Below are 21,072 nucleotides of genomic sequence, written 5' to 3'. Positions count from 1 at the left end.
AGTGTACCCAGAGTGGAGGAAGTATTGTGACCTTTTTGAGAAGCGGGATTGACTCACTGGACCCACCTCAGAGTTTGCCTTGCAAGCCTGGCAGGGCAGGGCTGGGGCACAGAGGAAGTTGGACCTGTGACTAAAGTCAGTCTGCATTCCTTGCTGTCTGCCCAGACCCACCGCCCTCTCCGCAGGGCTCACTCTCTCTGAGCCAGTGATGCCTGGCTCCCTCGTGCTCCCAGACAGGTGTGCAGGCCCCGTGGCCAGGCACACGGTTGTTTGTGGGTGGCAGCGTTTGCACTGGACATCCGTGGTGTTGGCTTTTACGGGGAGACTGGTTCCAACAAATGGGTGTCACTTCTGTACTCCTTATGGAGTGGGTACACTCACCCTGACCTTTGGTTGGTCTCAGAGATGCTCCCCAGCAGGATAATGGCAAAGACACATGCCCAGTCCAGCTCTTATGTCTCCAGGCCAGAGAGGACCCCGTCCCAGTTCTCCTTGGCCCCTGAACTAGAAGGTCCAGAGGCTGTGAATGCGGGATCTGCTGCTCCGGGTCACATCCTGCCTTCCTTTTGGTCCATAGTCCGTCAGGTTTTCTTAACAGTTATATGAGCACATAGCCTTTGTGACAAAGTGGATCATTCATATTAGTTCTTCTTAAGAATTTCCTCACATATTTCTACAGCCACCCTAGGAGGTTGGCACTAGTATTATCCCCATCTTACAGAGGAGTAAACTGGGGCACGAAGAGGTCGAGTGATTTGCTCAGGGTCCTCCAGCTGGTAAGTCGCAGAGCCAGGATTCAACCCAGGCAGTGTGGCCATTCTGACCCCCTGCCTCCCACTGCTGCCTTCATTGTATTTATTAGTCCTACTCAGTGCTGGACACCAGGAAACACAGCCCCAGTCCTCAAGGAAAAGACTTAAAAGGGCAAGGATGGGAAAAGCAGCCCCAATCCATGCATGCTAAGTCCCTTCAGACATGTCTGACTCTTTGCGACACTGTGGACTGTAGCCCACCAGCGTCCTCTGTCCATGGGATTCTCCAGGCAACGATACTGGAGTGGTTTGCCATGCCCTCCTCCAGGGGATCTTCCCAACCCAGGGATCAAACCCACATCTTTTATGTCTTGATTTGGCAGGCGAGTTCCTTACCACTAGCGCCACCTGGGAAGCCTGCACACATCCATGCTGCTGCTGCTAAGTCGCTTCAGTCGTGTCCGACTCTGTGCAACCCCATAGGTGGCAGCCAACCAGGCTCCCTCATCCCTGGGATTCTCCAGGCAAGAACACTGGAGTGGGTTGCCATTTCCTTCTCCAATGCATGAAAGTGGAAAGTGAAAGACACACATCCGTGGGCCAGGGCTATTTCTCCAGGAGCACAAGGCCCCTAATCCTACCTGGGGAGGGAGGCAAGCAGCACAGAGAGCTGCTCCTTGAGCTGGGCCTGTGGGGGATGGGCTGGGCACCGCGGCGGGAGGGTTGGGATGCACAGAGAGTTGTAGACCATTTCTGGAGCCCCCGTGGGGCCGGCTGTGTGGGAAGTGGTGGCGCTGGAGGGTTTGCAGGGGGCATGTCTCAGAGCCCTGGGAGCACAGCGAAGGCCTCGGCTTGGTTGGCTGGTCCCTGGCATCTTGTCCTGCTGGCCTGGGCGGATGCTGCTGGTCCATGGGAGAAATTCCAGGCTGAGGCCTACAGCAGAGGGCGGGGCTGCTTGGGCTTCGCGGTTCCTGCTTCTTCTGAGCTGCTGTCTCCTCACCCAGCCAGCAGCCACCGCTGCCTGCCCTGCCAGGGTCCTCGGGAGGACCCCGCGAAAGGCAGAAGCATAAGGCCAGTGGTGGTGCCTGAGGGTGGGGGTCTTCCTCCCTCATCCTCAAGATCCCAGGACTCTGCTGCCCCCATCCCTTGCCCCAGATGGGCTGCAGGGCTCACACTGCCAACGGAAGCACCAGAGCCCCTGCGGTCTCTCATGTGACCTTTGTCTGTCCAACGGGTTTATAAAGGCAGCTCTCAAGTCTGGTGTCCCTGGGTTTAGAGCCAGGATGAAGGTGGCAGGATGAGATAAGAGGGCTGGCCACCTCAACGCAGAGCCATGGGCCCCAGAAGTTTCCCTCTGATTTCCAGGATCCACTTTTGAAGGGGAATTTCGACCTCTCACCTCAGCCCAGCCCCTGATGCCAGGCAGCTGTCTGGACTCCTCCTGCAGCTTAGCCCGTAGGCCCATTTCAGACAGCAGAACACAGCGGTGCGCTCTGAATGTGAGCTAGAGGAAGTGTATGGTTTAGCAAGCAATTGAAGACTTATGCGGTTTATTTCAAGTCCTTTGCTCGTATCCAGAGAACATTCCATTTCGTCCTGTTGGATTCAGAGGTTTTCCTTCTTTTTTTTTCCCCCTGCCAAGTGTAGGCATTTCTAACTTTTAGGAGGCTGACGCTTTTCAGAAATACCACCCTTTATTTTCCTTAAGGACTTGTCAGAGAAGTTCAAACCACCCTTCGTGGTGAATCATTCCTTTGTACATTCATCAAAGAGCCACTGGACTCCTACTATGTGCCAAGTGCTGCCCCGAGGGTGCAGGAGTGAGCGGAAAGGCGGCCTGCCCCTGGGCGTTCCCCGGCCTGCAGAGAGGCAAAGCTTACGCTCAGGGGCGAAACCAGGCTGCTGTGAGGGCTCTGAAGGACAGAGGGGGCACTGCGTTAGCCTGAGTGACCAGCAGAAGCTGCCTGGCAGAGGTGACGTCTGAGCAGAGACCTGGGGAGTGAGGAGGAGCCAGCCAGGCAAAGACATGAAGGAGACCCTTTCCAGACAGAGGGAGCAGAGAGTGCAAAGGCCCGAGATGAGGAAGAGTAAAGAGTGTCCGAGGTGGGGGGTGACTGGAACAAAGCGAATGAAGCGGACAGTAGAGGAGGGCCAGGGCCCTGCAGGCCGCAGGGAAGCATCTGACAATGAAGCCATTTTTTCCCCCTTGCCTTTTGCAAATTACACTGTTTATTCTTTCATTCGACATATCTGTCAAGCCTTTTCTAGGCACTGGGCAAGAAGCAAGAATAGAAAGAAAATAAATAATGCAAAATAAGACCAAAATAGCAAGAGTGCCACTGAGTGATTGCGGCTGAGAAGGGAGATTCATGTTGACATGTGGTCACAGGGACCCCTGGGGTCTGACGAGAACATGCAGGAGGAACCTGGACTTGAGCTGGACCCACCCCACGTGGAAGGGCAGTCGAGAGAAGCAGTTAAGAAGGAGCACAGGCACACAAGCCACACCGGCTGAGGCAGCATCCCACCTTCAGCTGTGTGACCCTGAGCACGTTACTTAGCTTCTCTGAGTCCCAGGTTCCTCCCGTGTGCTGCCTCTCAGCTCTTGCCGAGAGCAGATGGGAGAGAGCAGCGGTGAGGTGCTGAAGAGTGGTGGAGTGGGAAAGAAATCGAGTTTTTTAACAGTCAAAACCTACTGATGCTTAACACCAGAGAAAAGAGAGTTGAGGAGAGGACTCTGATGAATACCAGAATCTGAATTTAAGCCACTAGCCGTCTTTATGGAGTAACCATGGAAGCCATTATGAAATCAAGATATTTGCATGAAGTTGTTTTTGTCCCTCCAGTTCTGTGTCCCTGTTCCCTCATAAAACTGCAAACAGTTTTTGTGTTTATCGCTATTGACTTTGAAGAAATAGGATATTTTGCTTTTACTCTCTGGATGTATATTGTGCATTAAAGAAAATACAATAACATCTCACAGAGTTTCAAAAGTAGGATGAAAGAATTTCCGGAGATTTCATCACCCTAAACAAACAACGCAGACTTCGTGTGTCTCCTCCCAGCTTTGTCTGCAGACACGTCTTTTCACGGTTGCAGGGGGCGCGGGCCGTAGACTCGCTTTCATCCTTGCTGCCTTTCTCTTTCCATTGTGAGCAAGAAGTTTTTCATACGGTGATACAGTTTTAATAAGTCTTAATTTCCTACTCCTGCATAAAAGTTTATCTGGTGACTTTTGCCATAATTTCCTTAGGCGTTTTCCTGCTGATGGACATTTTGGTTACTCCCAGTATTACATTATTTTCAGCTAAATTGTAATAAGCAGCTTGACGAATACAGTGATTCCTTTCTTTTGGCTTATTTCTTTAGGATAAGTTCCCAGAAGTGGAATTTCTGGTTCAAAGGGTATGAACATTTTTTTTTTTTTTTGGTGACTCTGTCAGTGTTGCCAATTGCTTTCCCAAGGGGCTGTGCTTACTCTAAAGCGCTTCAGCACTCTTTTAAGAATGACTGGCTTCCATGGCCTCGGTGGGCTCCTGGCCTGAGTGACTGTCACTTGAGCTCATCAGCTTGCACGTGCAGCCAAGGTGGCAGGGGAGAGGGCTCAGGCTGAGTGTTTGTTCCAGGTCCGGCCCTGGGGCTCAGGGTGGTCTTTGTACTATCTCCTTGCATCTTCAGGGTGGCCCCATGATCTGGGGTGGTGGGAACCCTTTTTCCAGAGCTCCAGCCCAGGCCTGGGGGATCACCTGACTCAGGTTGGACTAAAGGTCTGTCTGATTGGAAGCCATCCGCTGCCCCACTCGTGGGGCTCTGCTTGCTCCCCACTGCATGGAAGCAAACTGGAAAGGTCTCTTCTTTATAGTTAAGCTTGTCTACGGCCATACCACCCTGAACATGCCCGATTCTCTTAATATTTAAATTTGGTCAGCTGACACGCCTTTCCAAATCTAATCCATTCTTCCTGAGTCAATCTTTCTATGGAAGCATCCGAAAGAATAAGAATACTCTTTTCGTTTTCAGTAATACATTTCAGTTTGCACATTAATTCAGCAAAGTCAAGAAAAACATTCAATAAAAGCGTGGGTCCTAATGCTTCACTTTGTTGAAGGCGAAGGCATGTGGTTGGAAGGACACAGTCTTTGGAGTCAGTTATTAGGTGAATCACCTTGGGCTGTCTGCCTGACGTCTCTAGGCTTCGGTTTCCTGTCTATAAAATGGGAACCACTCAGGGTGGTTAAAAGGCTCGAATGCGTGACACAATGCAACCCCAACCCGTACCTGGCAGGCAAGGGGTATGCAGAGAGAGTGGTGGTGGTTTAGGGAGACAGTAAGATGATCAGATGACCTTTAATCCCGGTATCTCACCTTTCTCTTGTGGATTCTTGGAGTTCTGGGGCTGGCCAACATGGCCCACCAAACCCTGTAGATGCCCATGGGAGCCCCGCTTTCACCCAGGTGGAGTACTTGGCCCTGTGGGAATCTGCCCTCACATTCATGAGCCCGGGCTTCTCACACTGTGTTTGTAGAGAGACATCTGCTGATTATTACAGATTTTTTTTTATGAAGACTGCTCTTCAAAACTTTCAGAACAGGAAATTCCCTGGTAGTCCAATGGTTAAGGCTCCAAGCTTGCAACACAGCAGGCTGGGGTTCGATCCCTGGTCAGGAAACTTAAGATCCCACATACCACATGGCATGGCCAAAAAATAAAACAACAGAAGCACGCAGACAGAAATGTTTAGAACAATCGAATAATACACTCATGCCCCCACAACCACCAACTTTATCATATGAAAGTTTATGTTTCTCTAGTGCTTCTGGTTGACTAAGGAATACCTGACGCCAGAATAGGCCCAGGAAACAGGACTGTTCGTCCAGGTTTCTGCATCGGGACATTAAGTAATTGGCCCAAGATCTCCTGGCAGTTCTGGACCAAGTCGAGGTTAGGGTTCAGAGGTGTCCGCAGGCATCCTCGTTGCCTGGGTCAGCAAAAGTCGGTGCAGGGCTGGCTCTTTGTGGACAGTCATCTGTTTCCTCCGCCCCTTGTTTTGGGAAGCACCTTGTCATACTATGGACACCTCCCATCTCAGTGCGCAGGCCTGCAGCCTCAGAACTGGAAACACGGGGACCCGAAAGAGGCTGTATGGCTCACCAGTGGCGACGGTGGTTTGTCCCCATGGCCTCCTCGTGCTGAGCGGTTCAGTGGCAGGAGTGAGGCGTGGCCACCCCTTTACGGACCCTGTGCTGCCTGCTGCCTGCCCCACTATCATCTCAGAGGCTCCCCGCAGCCCCACGCAGTAGAGACTCCCACCCCCATCTCACACAGGAGAAAACTGATACTCGTGGGGCTGGGGGCCTTGCCCAGCATGGTGGAGCTAGGAGTCCAGCGCAGACCTTCCATACCTGACTCGGGGCTGTTTCCCTCAATCAGGGCAAGTGGCCTGGAGGCCACGGGCCCCGTTGCTGCCACTCCACTTCCTGGCCTCTGGTTGGTAGGCAAGTCAGCCGAGCCTGGGACTCACGGGGAGTTACCTCCAGGGCAGACTGACCACTGGGAGGAGGCTGCACAAGCTTCCCAGGCTTCCAGCCTGGGGTTCAGCTTTGTTCCCACTCTCTGGAAATGCCTGCTCACCCTGGGGTCCGCCAAGACTCTTCCTTGATGGGCCGGGAACCTGTGCTGATGGGGCCCCCTCCATCCCCACCTCTGTCCCGGCTGAGACCTGAGGGCTCCCGGGGCACTGACATCACTGCATACCTGCCAGGTGCCAGGTCCTCTGCCCTGAGAGGGCACAGCCTCTGTTGGAAGGCCACAGGGCCAGAGCTCCAGGTGAAGGGCTGTGCAGTCTGGCGGGCTCCAAACCCTGCCCGCATCTTACCTTCTGTCTCTCCTGCCCCCACATTCAGTTGGTGGGACCTTGAAACCCTCATGGTTTGGATTTTCAGATTTTGGGCTGGTTTAGTTAGAAGAGACCTGGTTCTGGCCCTCCCTAGGTGTGAGCTTGGGCCAGATCACGTGGCCTCCATGGGTCTCGAGCCTCAAGTGCCGAGCGGGGCTGCCACGAGGGTCACGTGACCCTAGAAGGAGGGTCCTGGCAAACAACAGGTGCTCAGCGAGGTACAGTGGCCCCAACCTGAGCCTGTGGGTAATGGCACAAGGCTGCCTCCTTGACTTTTTTTTATTGTAAATCTTGGCTCTGAAAGCATCAGAACCATGATGCTGAAAGAGGTGAGCTTTGTCTTGTTCGTTTTAAATCTAGAGTCATTGTGTGATTTCTCCATACGGAGCTTCTCACCAAAATGACTTCACTCTTCTCTGCTCTCCGAACTGTTGGTCCAGGCCATCCGGGTGTTTTTCATGCTCCGTGCCCTGTCCCTGCAACTGCAGGGGGAGCCCGAGACCCAGCTGCCACTGACGCGGGAGGAAGACCTGATCAAAACGGATGACGTCCTTGACCTGAGTGAGTTGGTCATCTTGAGTCACTGTTGGGGGTGGGGGGACACCGCCAGGCTGGCTCTCGCATCACTGGGAGGCTCGTGGGTGACCTGCATGTCGTACTGGGGTTGATCCATCACCGTGAACTTACAGAGCGTGCATGTTACACAAAACTTTCGGAAAAGGGGCCCTAGATTCTGGACACTTGGAGTCAGTCTGTGGGCCCTGCTTTCTGGAGACCAAGGGGAGCTGCGCAGCTGTTTTGCTGAAATATCTCTGCATGGTGACTGGGGTCTCAAGCAGGCGTGGGCACAGCTCTGGGATCCCTGCCCTCCATATAGTCATAGCAGCACCAGGAGGTTGGTTGTGTGTGTTAAAGGTGGTCTGTATGATTTTAATGACTAAAGGATCCTGGCTGCTTAAAAAACGGAATGTTTTAAAAAACACAAGCCACCAGCATTTAGGTAAAGATGAAGGCTTTGGAGGCCCAAGAACCATGTGCTGAGCCTGAAAGCCTGAGCATCCAACCAGTGCCTCAGCGCTCTCCTCTTCAGTGTGAGACTGAGATTTAAAGGGGACAGAATATAAAGCCTAGTTGTGTTCCTGTAACCCTTCTCCCATTCATATAACTCTCTTTTTCCTGTTATTTGCTGTAACATTTTGATATATTAGGATTCTTTGGTTATGAGAAATAGAAAGGCCAACTTAAACTAACTTAAGGAAAAAGAAAGGCAGATTCACTGATATCAGTGTAAAAAGCTAGATCTTCTTTCAGGCATGGCTTGATCTAGGTACTCAAGCAATATCATCAGGAAACCGCCACCTTCCTTCTCTCAGCTTTTCTTTCCTCTGTTCTGGCTCCATCCCCCAGAAAGCTCTCACCAAATAGTGACAAGATGGCCATCAGCACCTCTAAGATCTGCTGAACTGGCTAAGCAGCCCTGACAAAAACAGAGCTTCTCTTTCCCTATAACTTATATAGAAGTCCAGGGCAATGCTCTCATTGGCCCAGCTTGAGTCACATGACCGTTCCTGACCCAGTCAGTGATCAGCAGAATGTGATTCACTGATTGGTTAGGTCAAGATCACATGCTTAGCTGTGATGCTGGGAAGGTGGGACCTGCTCCTTTTGAACCCCATCGCCTGGGGCTGAGGAAGGAGGGGGCCCCTAAAGAAACTTGAAAAGACGAGCTGGAAGCTGGAGAGGCAGAAACGGCAGGTAGCCACTTTGTAGTGGACGATGAGAGAGAGAGCCCTTGTTTTAAATCAACTTTATTGAAATACAGCTTGCATCCAGTAAAGTTCACCGAGTTTTAGTGTACAGTGGAATGAGTCTTGACAAAAACTATTCAGTTGTGTGGCCTGCAGTTATGATGCAGACCAAGGAGGGTTTGTATCTTTTGAGCCAGAGGCCCCTGCCCAGCTCTGTATTCTCTCAAGCAAGTGATTGAAACCACCATGACTTTTGTTTCCTTGCCTGGAAAATGGGGATGATCTTCATTATGTTACAGGGCTGTTTTGAGACTTGAGTGAAGTGTAATATGAAACATAAGATGACCAAGTCTAGTGCCTCACACATAACTGTGCTCAGGAAAATGGAGTCAGTATTGCCTGATAATCACATCCAGTGATGCATACAAAGAGCACACTGCCTGACATGTGGAAGGTTCTCTGTAAATGATTATTATGGCTTTTGCCTGGTTGTCTGATTCCTTTGTCTTGTCTCCATTTTGTTTATGCTCCTTTATTTCTTTTCTCTCGGAAGAGCAAGGAAACTGCATCCCCTCTGTGCTCTATACCCATCTTCTGTGGCCCTTTCCTCCTTGAAATATGGCCACGGGGATTTCTGTAAAGGTTTAAATTGATGGCATAGGCTGGAGAGACCCATAAACCCATCTTTCTCTGATTGGATTCAAGGAAAGAGAGAAAAACAGTTTGCTTTAACGGGGCCTCTCCATCAGAGCAGCAAGAATGTTTGCATCCGTGAAATGGAATTAAATTTTATGCTGGGAATTCACGTACCCTGCCTCCTCCCACTAGGAATGGCCTGCTGAAACAAAGGTTAAAAGTATTTCACTTATCAATTTTAATTGATTAGATTGCTAGTTGAGATCACTTAACTGAGCCTTTTTGGGTAGTTGGCCATTAAGAAAGTAATGGCTGTCTGTCTTTACCCAGCATGATTGCAAATTATGTCTTTGCTAAAGAGGGTGCGGGCCAGAGAATACTATGAATTATGGATTTTATGAGCATATGGTATGAGAGTAAGATATGCATGTGTTGACTTTTTGTGTGTGTGATTATTCTTAAATGCTAGAGCTTCTCACTTTCCATTGGGGAAAAATTAGCAATGCTTTGCATTTCACCAAATGCCTTCTGTGTATACTAAAGGTCGGAAGCATCCTAGTATAGGTGGGGGCATTCAGATTTGCTAAATTTCGGAGACTGGGCTTGCTTCTTAGGAGGTCATGTTTTGTCTCCCTGAAGCTTGAGGAAGCTGACTCAGGGAGGAGTTTTTGGGGTTGGCCAACTGCTTAAATGGGTTTAAAGGAATGCAGCAGGAAGAGTTGGCTTTAAGTGTATTTACTAAATCTGTCACACCTCGATAAGAAACCCCAGCATCAGCGCATTCAGAAGCCGTCCCGTACATCCACTGACCAGCAGTGCCAGGTGTGGCAGGCGAGCTCTGCCAAGGTAGCTTCTCACGGAGAGCATCAAAGAGGCTGTCACCCCTTTGGAAAAAAGTGAACTGTACTGAAAGCCTGTTTTGTTTTCACTGGAGAGGAGTGCGGCGTGGGGCAGAGTCACAGACTGGCAGCCATGAGGGAAGGAGGGGAGGGAGGGAAAGAGAAACAGAAGGGCAGTGGGAAGGGAAGACTAGAGTAGACTTGACTAGATAAAAGAGATTAGATTTTAGAGGGAATAAGACTGTGAGTCTCCATGCGCCCAGCCTTCAGCTTCAATAGTTCTTATCCTTTTGTGGAGCCTCATTTCCTCGGCCCCGCCATTTCTCTTTTAACCACCACCCCCCACCCCCTGTGTATTAAAGCAAATGGGACTGCGTCTATAAATACTCATCTGTAACAGATAAGGACTGGGCTTCTCTTCTTGATTAAACTGGTTGCCACCATTGCAAAAGGGGAGCTTCCCGGCCCCCTCACTGCGCTAGGTGGAGCTGGAGATGCAGCCTGGGTTCCCCTGTGTTCTGCCAGCGTGGCCCCATTGACGCTTGAGTTTGCAGCCCCTGCTGTAGCTGAAAGTAAGCAGCTTTGTGACCTCACTCAGGGTCTTACTGCTCGCCGGACTGGACTTTGCCAGGAGAGCTGTTGAAGATCAAATGAAATCACGTTCATGAAGCATGCGGCGCCTGGCTTGGCACGCACTAGGTTCTCAGTGACTGAGAGCCAGTGAGCAACCGGCACAGAACTCATACTGGGGGGCACCCTGCCTTAGCATTTTCTGCTTCAACAACATTTTGGGGAGTGCCTCCCAAAATATTTAAACCAGTTCATCACTTATGGGATGGCATCATTTGGGGGTGAGGGAGGGGTAAGAAGGACCACCACTTCCTGGTGGTCCAGTGGTAAAGACTTTGGCCTTCCAGTGCAGAGGGTACAGGTTCGATCCTTGGTTGGGTAGTTAAGATCCCACATGCCTTGTGGCCAAAAAACCGGAAATCACAAAACAGAAGTAATATTGTAGTAAATTCAATAAAGACTTAAATAAAAAAGACTGTGTGGGAACAGATGAAGGACCCTGTGCTGCGTCTAGGCCGCTAGGCAAGCGCTCCTGCACAGGCACCACTGGGCCGACTGATGCCCTGAACTCAAGCAGAGGAGAACCAGGTTCCTGCCTGTCTGCCTGCGACCAGATAACGTGGGCCGCGACGACAGCAGGGGGAATTCCTCTGTCATCTGGACACCCTCAGGAGATGCCAGCCATCTTCAGGCAACGTCCACAGGGGCCCTTGAAATTGACATAGTTGTAGCCATGCCATGTGCAGCACCCACCTAGTCTTGTATCCTGATTTTTAAAATGCATTCAGTGAAGCCCGTCCATTAATTCAGCTGTATGAATTGAGCACCTGCTGTATGCCAGGCACAGTGCTGAGGTCTGGGAAGTGATAGTCAACTAATAAAGCCAGACTTGACCTCTGCTCTGTGGTGCTTCCAGCTGGGGGCAGGGAAGGGACCACAAACAGGTAAGGGAGTAAAAGCTAACTGCACAATCGCGGGTCGATGGAGGTGGCTCTGTGGAGATGAGGAATGGGGTCCAGGGCTAGAGAACAATCAGAGAAAAGGCCTCAGAGGCTGCTGAGAGAAGCGCCTCTGGAGAAGCATGTGCCGGGGGAGCCAGAATATTCCATAAGAAAATGCAGAGATGAGGCCTGCCAGTTTGGGAAGGGGGAGGTGGAAGGTGAGAATGGGCTTGGTGTGTCACAGGCCCGTGTGGCTGGCAGGTGAGGAGCAGGGGAGAGAGGAGCTGAGATGAACAAGATCTCAACTCCAGTGCAAGGGGGAGTCAGCAAAGGGCATCCGTGAGGACAGCTACCCTGATTGTGCACTTCTGGGACAGGAACTGCCGGGTCACACAGTGCCCGCACAGGCCCATGAGCCATGTCCAGGGGCTGGAGAGGCCACGTAGCCTCGTGGCTCTGAGCCTAGGCTTGGGAGCCAGGCTGTGCTGGGAGAAATCCTAGCTCGGCCCCTTGCCACCTGCCAGCGTGTGTCCTTCAATGAGTAACGTAATCTCTTGGTGCTTCGGTTTCCTCGTGTGTAAATGGGAGTTGCTGGGAGGAGGCAGTGAGTTAATACATGTGATGTGCCTGGAACAATGCCTAGCACAACTTCAGGGAGGCCAGTTAGGTTGCAGCATTGGCCCCGGAGCCAGTGACAGTGGGGAGCAGGGCGTGGGGACGCAGCCCACACATCTCCCTGTTGGCAGCAGGCTGCTCCATCTTGGGGGCAAAAAACTGAGGCTCTTTCTTGACTCCCCTCTTCCTCTCAAACTCAGCATCCCGCTGGTCACCACACCTAGGCAATTCCTTCCAGATCGATCTGGCCATCTCTCCCAGCTCCACTCCTTAGCACCCGGCTTGCCCTGCCATCATCTTTTCACCTGCACCGTTGCAGAAACCTCAACCAGTCCCCAGCTTCTGCCTCGTCCCATATGGTTTATTCTCGACATGGTGTCCAATGTCATCCTCTTAAAAAATAAGTCAGACCCTGTCCTCCTCAAAGGCCTCCTCAAAGTGGCTTCCATCCTACTCTGACCAGGAGGAGAGATATTTACAGGGGCCCATGAGGCTGGGCGTCACCCAATACTCCGAGCTCTCTCTGTGTCCTTGCTGTTCTTCAGACACATCAGGCATGCTTCTACCACAGGCCTGTGGTCTGGCTGTGCGCCCCCCACAACCTGCAGACCACTCACACCCCCGGAACAAGCACATCTGTGGGTGCTTACAAGGCCCACGACTCCCACATGTTGCATCCATACTCTGAATTCTCCATCTGCCTTTGAGCCCTGGACCAAGCCCCCCCCCTATTCGTTATCCTTTGTTTGTTAATGAATAGGAATGTAATATATTCCCGTTTCCCCAGTTTTAACACTTTCTGTGCTTCATCCCAGCACCCTTGCACGCAAGAGCTTTTAGACAAAGTGGACCTCTCCAGCGGTGCTCATCTAAATGCCTAAAGAGTCGTTTCCAGCAAGAGTACCGTGAAGCTCCCTAAGCAAGTTATGTGGTTGGATTGTAAGTCCATGAAAATGTGAGCTTATTGATTTGCTTCTCTCGCAAGGCCAGGGCTAGTTTTGAGATTTTGTCCCTTCTGGAAAACCCTCTATGTTGCCGTATTATGCTGATGGCCCAGTCTTCATCATGTGCCCCATCTTGGCGCGAATGAGAAAAGAGCATAAATAATAGAGACTGTGAAAAACAAACCCAGAATGCAGGCTATTCTACAAGATCCTCGATTTGAACTTTTCGTAAGTGGGAGAAGTGTTGGGCAAAACTGAACGGAACAGTGAAAGCCAGGGACCAGTTCTAGATTTTAGATTATCAAAACGGAAGAGACCTGGCAGCTGTCCCCTGAGATTGGATCCTGGATTGAGGAATAAAAACAGAATAGATTTAGGGGGCTTTTGGGGGTTGAATTGGAAAAAATTTGCATGTAGCCTGTGATTGGATAATGTAATCAAGGTCAGTATTACCTTTCTTGGGCGTGATGATGGCATTGTGGTTCTGTGGGAGAGCGTCCTTGTTCTTAGGAAGTACAGACCGAGGAGCTCAGGGGTAAAGTGCTGTGTTGCTTGTCACTTTGGAATGATTCAGAAAATAAAAATATGTGAGTGTGTGGGTATAGTGAGAGAAGAGGCAAATGCCACTAAATATTAACCACTGGTGAATCTAGGTCAAGGGCCCGTGTGGGCTTATTTTGACAGTTGAAACTTTCTCAAAATAAAAACTTAATGAAGTGGAAAGAAACAGGTCAAATCCTTGAAAATCAACATTTAATTAATGAGGAGTGTTGTTGTTGTTAAGTCACCAAGTCGTGTCCGACTCTTTGCAACCCCATGGACTGTAGCACACCAGGCTTCCCTGTCCTTCACTATCTCCCAGAGTTTGCTCAAATTCATCCATTGAGTCAGTGATGCCATCCAACCATCTCATCCCCTGTCGACCCCCTTGTCCTCCTTCCCTCAGTCTTTCCCAGCATCAGGGTTTTTTCCAATGAATTGGCTCTTCACATCAGGTGGTCAAAGTATTGGAGCTTCAGCTTCAGCATCAGTCCTTCCGATGAATATTCAGGGTTGATTTCCTTTAGGGTTGACTGGTTTGATTCCTTGCTGTCCAAGGGAGTCTCAAGAGTCTTCTCCAGCACCACAGTTTGAAAGCATCAATTCTTAGGCACTCAGCCTTCTTTATGCTCCAACTCTCACACCCATACATGACTGCTGGAAAAACCATAGCTCTGACTATACAGACCTTTGTTGGCAAAGTGATGTTTTTGCTTTTGTTTAGGATTAGGGGCTCTGGGTTTGAATCCTGGCTTTGTGACCTTGAGCAAACTAGTTAACCTTTCTGAACCTTTCTCCCGATCTCTGAAGATGGGGAGATGATACTGCCTGGTTGAACTGTTCTGTTGATAGTGAGTCCATCAGAAGTGCTCAGCGTCTTCCACCACATGTGAACACTGTCCTGGTGGAAATAGTCATTAGTGTTCTTCATCCGAACTGCACGTTGGGCACAAAACAATTTTCTGAACTAGGTGGTGCTCCAGAGGAGCTCTGACAAAGCGAAACCTTGACTGTTTCTGTCCAGGGGATACACTGAGAAGTGGAGGAGTCCACATGGGCCTGTTAATTAGATAGAAAGAAAGAAAGTGAAGTCTCTCAGTTGTGTCTGACTCTTTGCAACCCCATGGACTGTAGCCTGCCAGGCTGCTCCATCCATGAGATTTTCTAGGCAAGAATACCGGGGTGGGTTGCCATCTCCTTCTACAGGGGATCTTCCCAACCCAGGGATCGAACTTGGGTATCTCACATTGCAGGCAGACTCTTTACCGTCTGAGCCAACAGCAAAGCCCTGTTAATTAGATAAGTTTCTTGGAAAAAATGACTTTTCAGGAAAGTGGGTGCCAGCTGATTGGAGAAGAACTGAAACCTGTAAAAGAGGCTTGATTCAGACCCTGATGGCTCCTCCAGGGCAATTTAGTTCAAGCATTTTCAGGCCCGGAGCCCCAGAGAAGTGGTTTGTTCAGTACTGACACTGGAGAGGACTAATGTTATCATGAAACCCGAGAGGCGAGTATGGATTCGGCTTTGGAAGTCCTATCTCAGGCGAGTGTGATTTTGTGGTTCTTCAGCCTGTACTCTGCCTCTGTGTTTTATCTTTAAAGGGAATACGGTCCATGCTGGGTCTCTTCTCATTGCCAGCTGTTGACTTGGAACCACTCCTGACCCTACTCCAACCCCAGGGTCTGGGGGTCAGCAGCCATCCCCCCTGCAGCTCTGCCCCCTCCCCAGCCCAGACGCTCTGCACCCAGTGTCTTCCATGCGGGGGTCCCAGCCCAGGGCCTTGTCCCACTCTGGTCCATCTGCTGTGTGGCTGGCCTCCGAAAGGCAAGTCTAGCCCACCTGTGTCCATTTCATACATCCCTTCCCCGCTTTAGATGTCAGAGCTCCTGGGCCTCCTCCTCTGCCTTGTGTCTCCCTGCTTCTGAGCCCACCTGGCTGTGGTGCTGCTCACTGGTTCCTAGACACAGCACTCTGGCCATTCCCCACCGCTGGGCCTTTGCCAGACTTGTCCTCCCAGCCTCCTTCCTCCTCGCCCCTCCCCAGGCACACCTCAAGTGTGCACTTGGTGCTTTGTTTTTCTGTCCCTGGTAACAGGACCTATCACGTGGGAGGCGCTCCAAGGAGGCTTGTTGGGCTGAACTGACTAAAACTTTAGCGTGCAAAGTCACTCAGCCAGGTCCAACTCCTCGCAAGCCCATGGACCGTAGCTGACCAGACTCCTCTGTCCCTGTGATTTTCCAGGCAAGAATACTAGAGTGGGTTCCCTTCTGCATAAACGTTTAAGGCACTTTCATTAATACAAAAGTGGCATTTCTAAAAACTGTCCTGAGTAATTTGAGACAGTTGGATTGTGAATTAAAAGAATGTTTGTTTATTGTTACTATGATATTTGAATAGCCAGGTTTTCATAACAGACTTTTTCATATGAAGAATATACCAAGAATCTTAAATCCACCCTGGTGTTTTCTAAAAATGTAGATAGTCCTAATTTCAACAATCTCAAGTCATTTTACCTAAGGACTAAAATGCTGCTTTTTTCCCCCTACCCTTGTTTGAAACTAGAACCCTGAACTAGACTGATCAGAAAAAAATCATGTTTGAGTTAAACCACCAATTCTCTCGGGAAATGGAAAACATGGAATTAACAGCGTTTTCCCCCTGCCCCATGAATTAGGCTGCCTCTCCATGTGCCTGATGAATAACGTTGCTGGCCCCTTTTCAGAAATGAAGTAGAAATATGGAGAAATGAAATTTGTGTCTTATAAAGTGACTGGAAATGTGATTATAATACAGCTGTCAGTTTTGTTCAAGTGGAAAATTTTAAAGCAAATCCAATTGCAACATTATTTGGTTCTCTTAAAGCAGGGTGATGTAGCTGTTTCCTACATATTGATTATTTGATTGGTACCTGTCTACTGGACTTTTTTTTTTTCTCAGTAGCACTCATTGATGTGGTTTAATGTATATTCCTGTAATCTTTCCCTGTTTTTATAAACTTACAATCATAATCGAGCTACATTAGAGAGACATGTTCTGCTGAAATCACAAGGTCACCTAATGGCTATGCCCTCTGTTGTGGGTTATGTATTAAAAGTAGTCCTAGACAGTTCCGAAAAAGACAAAAATGATTATTTTTCTCTCTGCAAGGCAGAATTTCTCGATTGCATCCTGTGCCTTGGAGGAGATAAGGCGTTTGAGTGTAGAGACTGGCTTTTGAGCTTTCTCCTTCCTTGCCTAGTAAAATGATCATTTCCACTGAAGACACGTTCCACTTTTAAGTATTTCCACCACCCCCCCCACCCCCGCCAGCCCAAATCCCAGTCCTTGCCAGGCATTTGAAAATGGGGCCACGGTTTTGATTTCTCTGATCTCAGGGGACCTGTGGGTTAGATTTGCTCCAGGAACATCTTCTGCGGCATGTCAACACCCTTGGGAAGTGGATGCAACTGCATCTCAGGGCAGCCAGGACCGTGGACGGCACCCAGGTGGCAGCGGGGGTCCCGGCTCCAGCACTGTCACGCTCTGACACAGCCGTGCCCCCCAACCTCAGATCTCTGTACCTCCAGGGAAGACGCCCCCACCATGCTGACACAGTGCCTCGAGACGTCAGGGGGCCCAACAGAGCAGCCCCTCTCGCTTGACCGGCGCTCCCTGTCACTAAACAGAAGTGTGGGCCTTGTGTTCACTTGGGCCCAAAGCCTTGGAGAATTCTGACTCCTCGCATCCCTGTAACCAAGCTCTGCAGGTTCAGCCAGTTCAGGCATCAGATGGATCCAGCATCTTACTCCCACTCAGCACCTCCAGCACCTCCACCCTGACCTGGACTCTGGAAGCCACCCCGTGACTGGCGTGCAGCTTCTTCACTGCTTGTCTCTGCTCTCCTCCATAAATCAGGTGGCTGTCAGAGCCCTCCGGAGGCCTGCCTGGGCCCCCGCCCCTGCTGTGCTCCTCCAGGTCACAAGGTTCAGGGGCGAGTCCCGCTCCGGGTGCTGAAGCCAGCCTCCTTGATCACTTCTTCACCTCTGGCTGCTGGAGGGGGTGGCAGCAGTGAGCTGCCAGAGGAAACAGAAATTCGTGGGGTAGCCGGGTTGAGGGTTAACGTTGAGTTTCAAGACATCCCTCGCAGCAGCCCACTCGCTGAGGCTGTCTGGGGCTCTGCCTACACGGGGCTCCTCACCCCGAAGCCAGCAGTTTCCCCGCCCACCTCCGCCACCCCACTCGGCTGGCAGCCTGGGGACGAGGCAAGATCCAGTGATTGCTCAGGCCTCCGGAGCAGAGGGTTGGCTTCTGGGCCTGCTTTCTGATTAACCACAGAACAAATCTCAAAACAAATCTCTGGGGAGACTGAAGCAGTGACAGACTGCGTGTGACCTTTACCAGAGGTCCACGACAGGAGCAGGCACCTGCTCTGAGCTGTCCTCTCCCCAGGCCCCTGCCCCGGCCCCCAGTGCCCCCATCCCCGGCACTTGTCCTGCTGCTCACGCTGCTCTGCTTTCAGCCAGTGCTCAGCCTCCAGCCCACCCCGGTCCCAGGGAGAAGACCGGGGATGGGAGCAAAGGGACCATCACCTTCCCTCTTACTGATGCTCCGTTCGGATGCGGCAGAAGCACTGGGGAGCTGGTCGGTCACCTAGAGCCCTAAGGAAGGGTTGAAGCCGAGCACAGGGAGCACCTGGAATAACGTAGACTAGACCACTGACTCTGACCCCCGAGGAAGTCCTGATTGGAGACAGCAGGGATCCCATGAGGAGGGCGCCATGTTCTCGGCACAGCAGGCCATCCATGCTGATTTTTGCAGTGAATGTCAAATGTAGTTTGCTTTGCTGAGCTTTCAAGAAGTGTACAGGGTACTGATCTTGGGACATTTAAACACTTAAATTTGTCATTTCCACTTTGACCTGCCTAGAGATGGAAGTGAAAATTGGCTTGCCATGCTGCCATGCGTGCAGCTACATATCCCCAGACCTGCTCACGCCGCAGGACGGGATGGGGGCGGGGCTGATGGTCTCTCCAGAGCTCCCTGTGTCCGAACCTTCCATGTGCCTTAGAATCACCATTTTGTTGTTCAGTTGCTGAGTCACGTCTGACTCTGCAACCCCACGGACTGCAGCACGTCAGACCTCCCTGTCCCTTACTGTTTCCCAGAATTTGCCCACATTCATGTCCATTGAATCAGTGATGCCATCCAACCATCTCATCTTCTGCCACTGTCTCATCACTTTAGGGGTTTCAAAAATGCTCTGTGCCCAGGCGCTACCCTAGAAGGTTCTGATTCACTTGTTTGGAGGATGGGCCCCAGCCTCTCTGGTTGTCGGCGCTCCCTGGAGGATTCCATTGTGCAGCCAATGTTGCAAACCCATGGGTCGGACAGAATGAGGAAGTTTCTGGAACTCCACGCGTAGTCTCTGCTCTGCTGCTGTCCATGAATTCTGGTTCCCTCTCGGAGCTCTCCCTGCCCACCTCCTCGTCAACCGGACGTCACCAGGGAGGCTGGCTTTGTGGCCTGACGCAGCAGCCGTGTCTCTCTCTAGGCTCTGCAGTCCACTTCTCAGGTGGAGACTTTGTGCCATGCAAGTCACCCTTACAGACCCCTTGGGAAGGTGCCACGTAGGAGAGTCATGTCTCTCTTTGAGCCAACTCAGCTGGTCTTCACTCCAGGGCTGAAATTGACCTGAAATTGAGCACTGGAGGAAAAAGGAGAAATGTCTTTACCTGGGAGCATCTACAGGGCAGGGCCCTTCGGGCAGAGGCAGGAGAGCCTGAGGGCCCTCGAGGGAGGCATCGAGTCCCACTTGCCACCTCCCTCCGTCGGGTGGCAGCCAGAGCAGTCGCAGCAGCTAAACATTTCTCTCCCTAGTCCCTTCCTGAATGCAGTTGAGTTTTTTGCAAGTTAATCGTGCAGGCGGTGTGCTTCTGCCTTAGATGAAGACAGACAGATCACTTCTCCTCTCCAGCCTGGGACACCTTGTTGGGGAGAGGAAGCACCTGTGACGCCTCCCTGACCACCACACCAGCCCAGCCCTGCCACTCTACCTGGTTCCTGCAGGCTGGGCAAGGTTGTACCCTCGCCGCCCCAGCCGTCTCTGCAGCACTGAACCCCAGCCCGTTCCAAACTCTCCAGTTGTCCTGAACTAGCACCAGGCCTGGAACCAGCCTGCTTGGCTTCAGGCACAGTCGTAAAAATGCCTCGGGAGCAGACAGCCAGACCAGGAGGCTCAGGAACCAGTGGGCTGAGCCTGCTTTTCCAGGTCTCCCCACATTTAAACCGTCTTGCTTATAACTGAGAGCTAGACGTTGTCATCCCATCTTCCCTTCCTTCCTCCCTTGGTCTGCTCAGGGCCACCGGTTTTATTTTTGGTTTTGGGGGTTTTTTTTAATACCAAGGTCAAGGTGAAGTAGACCTTCCTCTCCCTGCCAAATCCTCATACAGAAAAGCCCCCACGCAGCTTCCTGGTTTTCACCTTGGCAAATCCAGATTATCTTTTGCATTCATCTGTTTCGTCACCCATACCCAGGCCTTTGAATTTTATAACATGCTCTCCGTTTTTTTCTGAGTGCAGTTGGGGTTTTCCAGAGCTATGCAAAGCCAGGAAATAGGCATGTCATTTAAATAACTCCAGTTAACCTTTAGCCTGTAACTAGTGCCTCATAAAAATGCGCCTCCCTCCCGGTGGTGGGTAACATTCTCCAGAGCAGTGAAACTGACAATAATCTACAGCCTTCTCCGTTCCACGCCAGGCCCCCTTCCCTCCCGCCGCCTTCAGCCCAGTGAGCCCTGACACCAGACTCACATGGAGGAGGCTGGGTGTGGAGGCGTGAGTGCCAGGCAGTGTCTCGGGAAGGTTCTAGACTAGATTTTGTCAGCCTTGATGCCACTCCCTGGGGTCTCCCTGGCCCCCGGCTTCTGCCTTTCCCTTCCTGGATCCCACAGGAATGATAATAAGCACCACCTGTTGGTCCTTTTCCTCGAGCCAGGCGATGTTGTATTTGAAACGGGTTAACCAAAGTAATCCTCACAGCCTGGCCATGTAGGTCTTGTTATTATCTCCGTCTTATGGACGAAGAAGCCCAAGCACAGAAGGTAGAATAACCTGCCCAGGGTCTTACTCTGCCAGGAAGTGGGGGAGCCAGGACACACCCACAGGATTCAGACCCCAGAATATGTACTCTTGCCTCTGGGCAAAGAGCCTGCCTCCATTCACCTACCACGATCGCGTCCATCATTTATAGAGTGGTGGGCCCTGTCTGGGTGCTAGAAACGTGAGGAAGAATCTAACACAGCCCTCCCTCCAGGCAGCCGGGGACATCCTGGGAGGACTTACAGCAGCAGGTGGATATGGGTGCTGCGATGGAAACTGCAGGGAGCAGTGGCCTTGGCTCTTAGTAGGGCTGAACAGGGACAGGCCTTGCTTCTGAGAGCCCCAGCCATTGAGCTGAGTGGAGTTCTGAGTGGGCGTCCAGCAGGCAGCCAAGCTGGGTGAGAACGTTCCAGGCGGGGGTATCCTAAGTGAAGACGTGTGGGTGGTGTGGCAACCTGGTCATACCCTGTGTCTAGAACGTGGGGTGATATGTGTGTTTCCTGTGGCTGCTA

General features: G+C 51.2%; 1 protein-coding gene across 5 annotated transcripts in view; it reads left to right on the top strand.

Annotated features, from left to right (window-relative positions):
* The window catches only part of CLEC16A (C-type lectin domain containing 16A), a 234,178-nt gene that overhangs the window by 109,096 nt on the left and 104,010 nt on the right, over positions 1-21,072 (top strand). For all 5 annotated transcript variants that reach the window (XM_027526429.1, XM_027526430.1, XM_027526428.1 and 2 more), the window contains one exon: positions 7,090-7,210. In XM_027526429.1, the coding sequence (XP_027382230.1) occupies positions 7,090-7,210 (121 nt within the window). The remainder of the gene's footprint in view (positions 1-7,089; positions 7,211-21,072) is intronic.

Source organism: Bos indicus x Bos taurus, chromosome 25 (genome assembly GCF_003369695.1).
Source record: "Bos indicus x Bos taurus breed Angus x Brahman F1 hybrid chromosome 25, Bos_hybrid_MaternalHap_v2.0, whole genome shotgun sequence".
NCBI classification, from domain to species: domain Eukaryota; kingdom Metazoa; phylum Chordata; class Mammalia; order Artiodactyla; family Bovidae; genus Bos; species Bos indicus x Bos taurus.
This window is presented reverse-complemented; position numbering and strand designations above follow the sequence as displayed.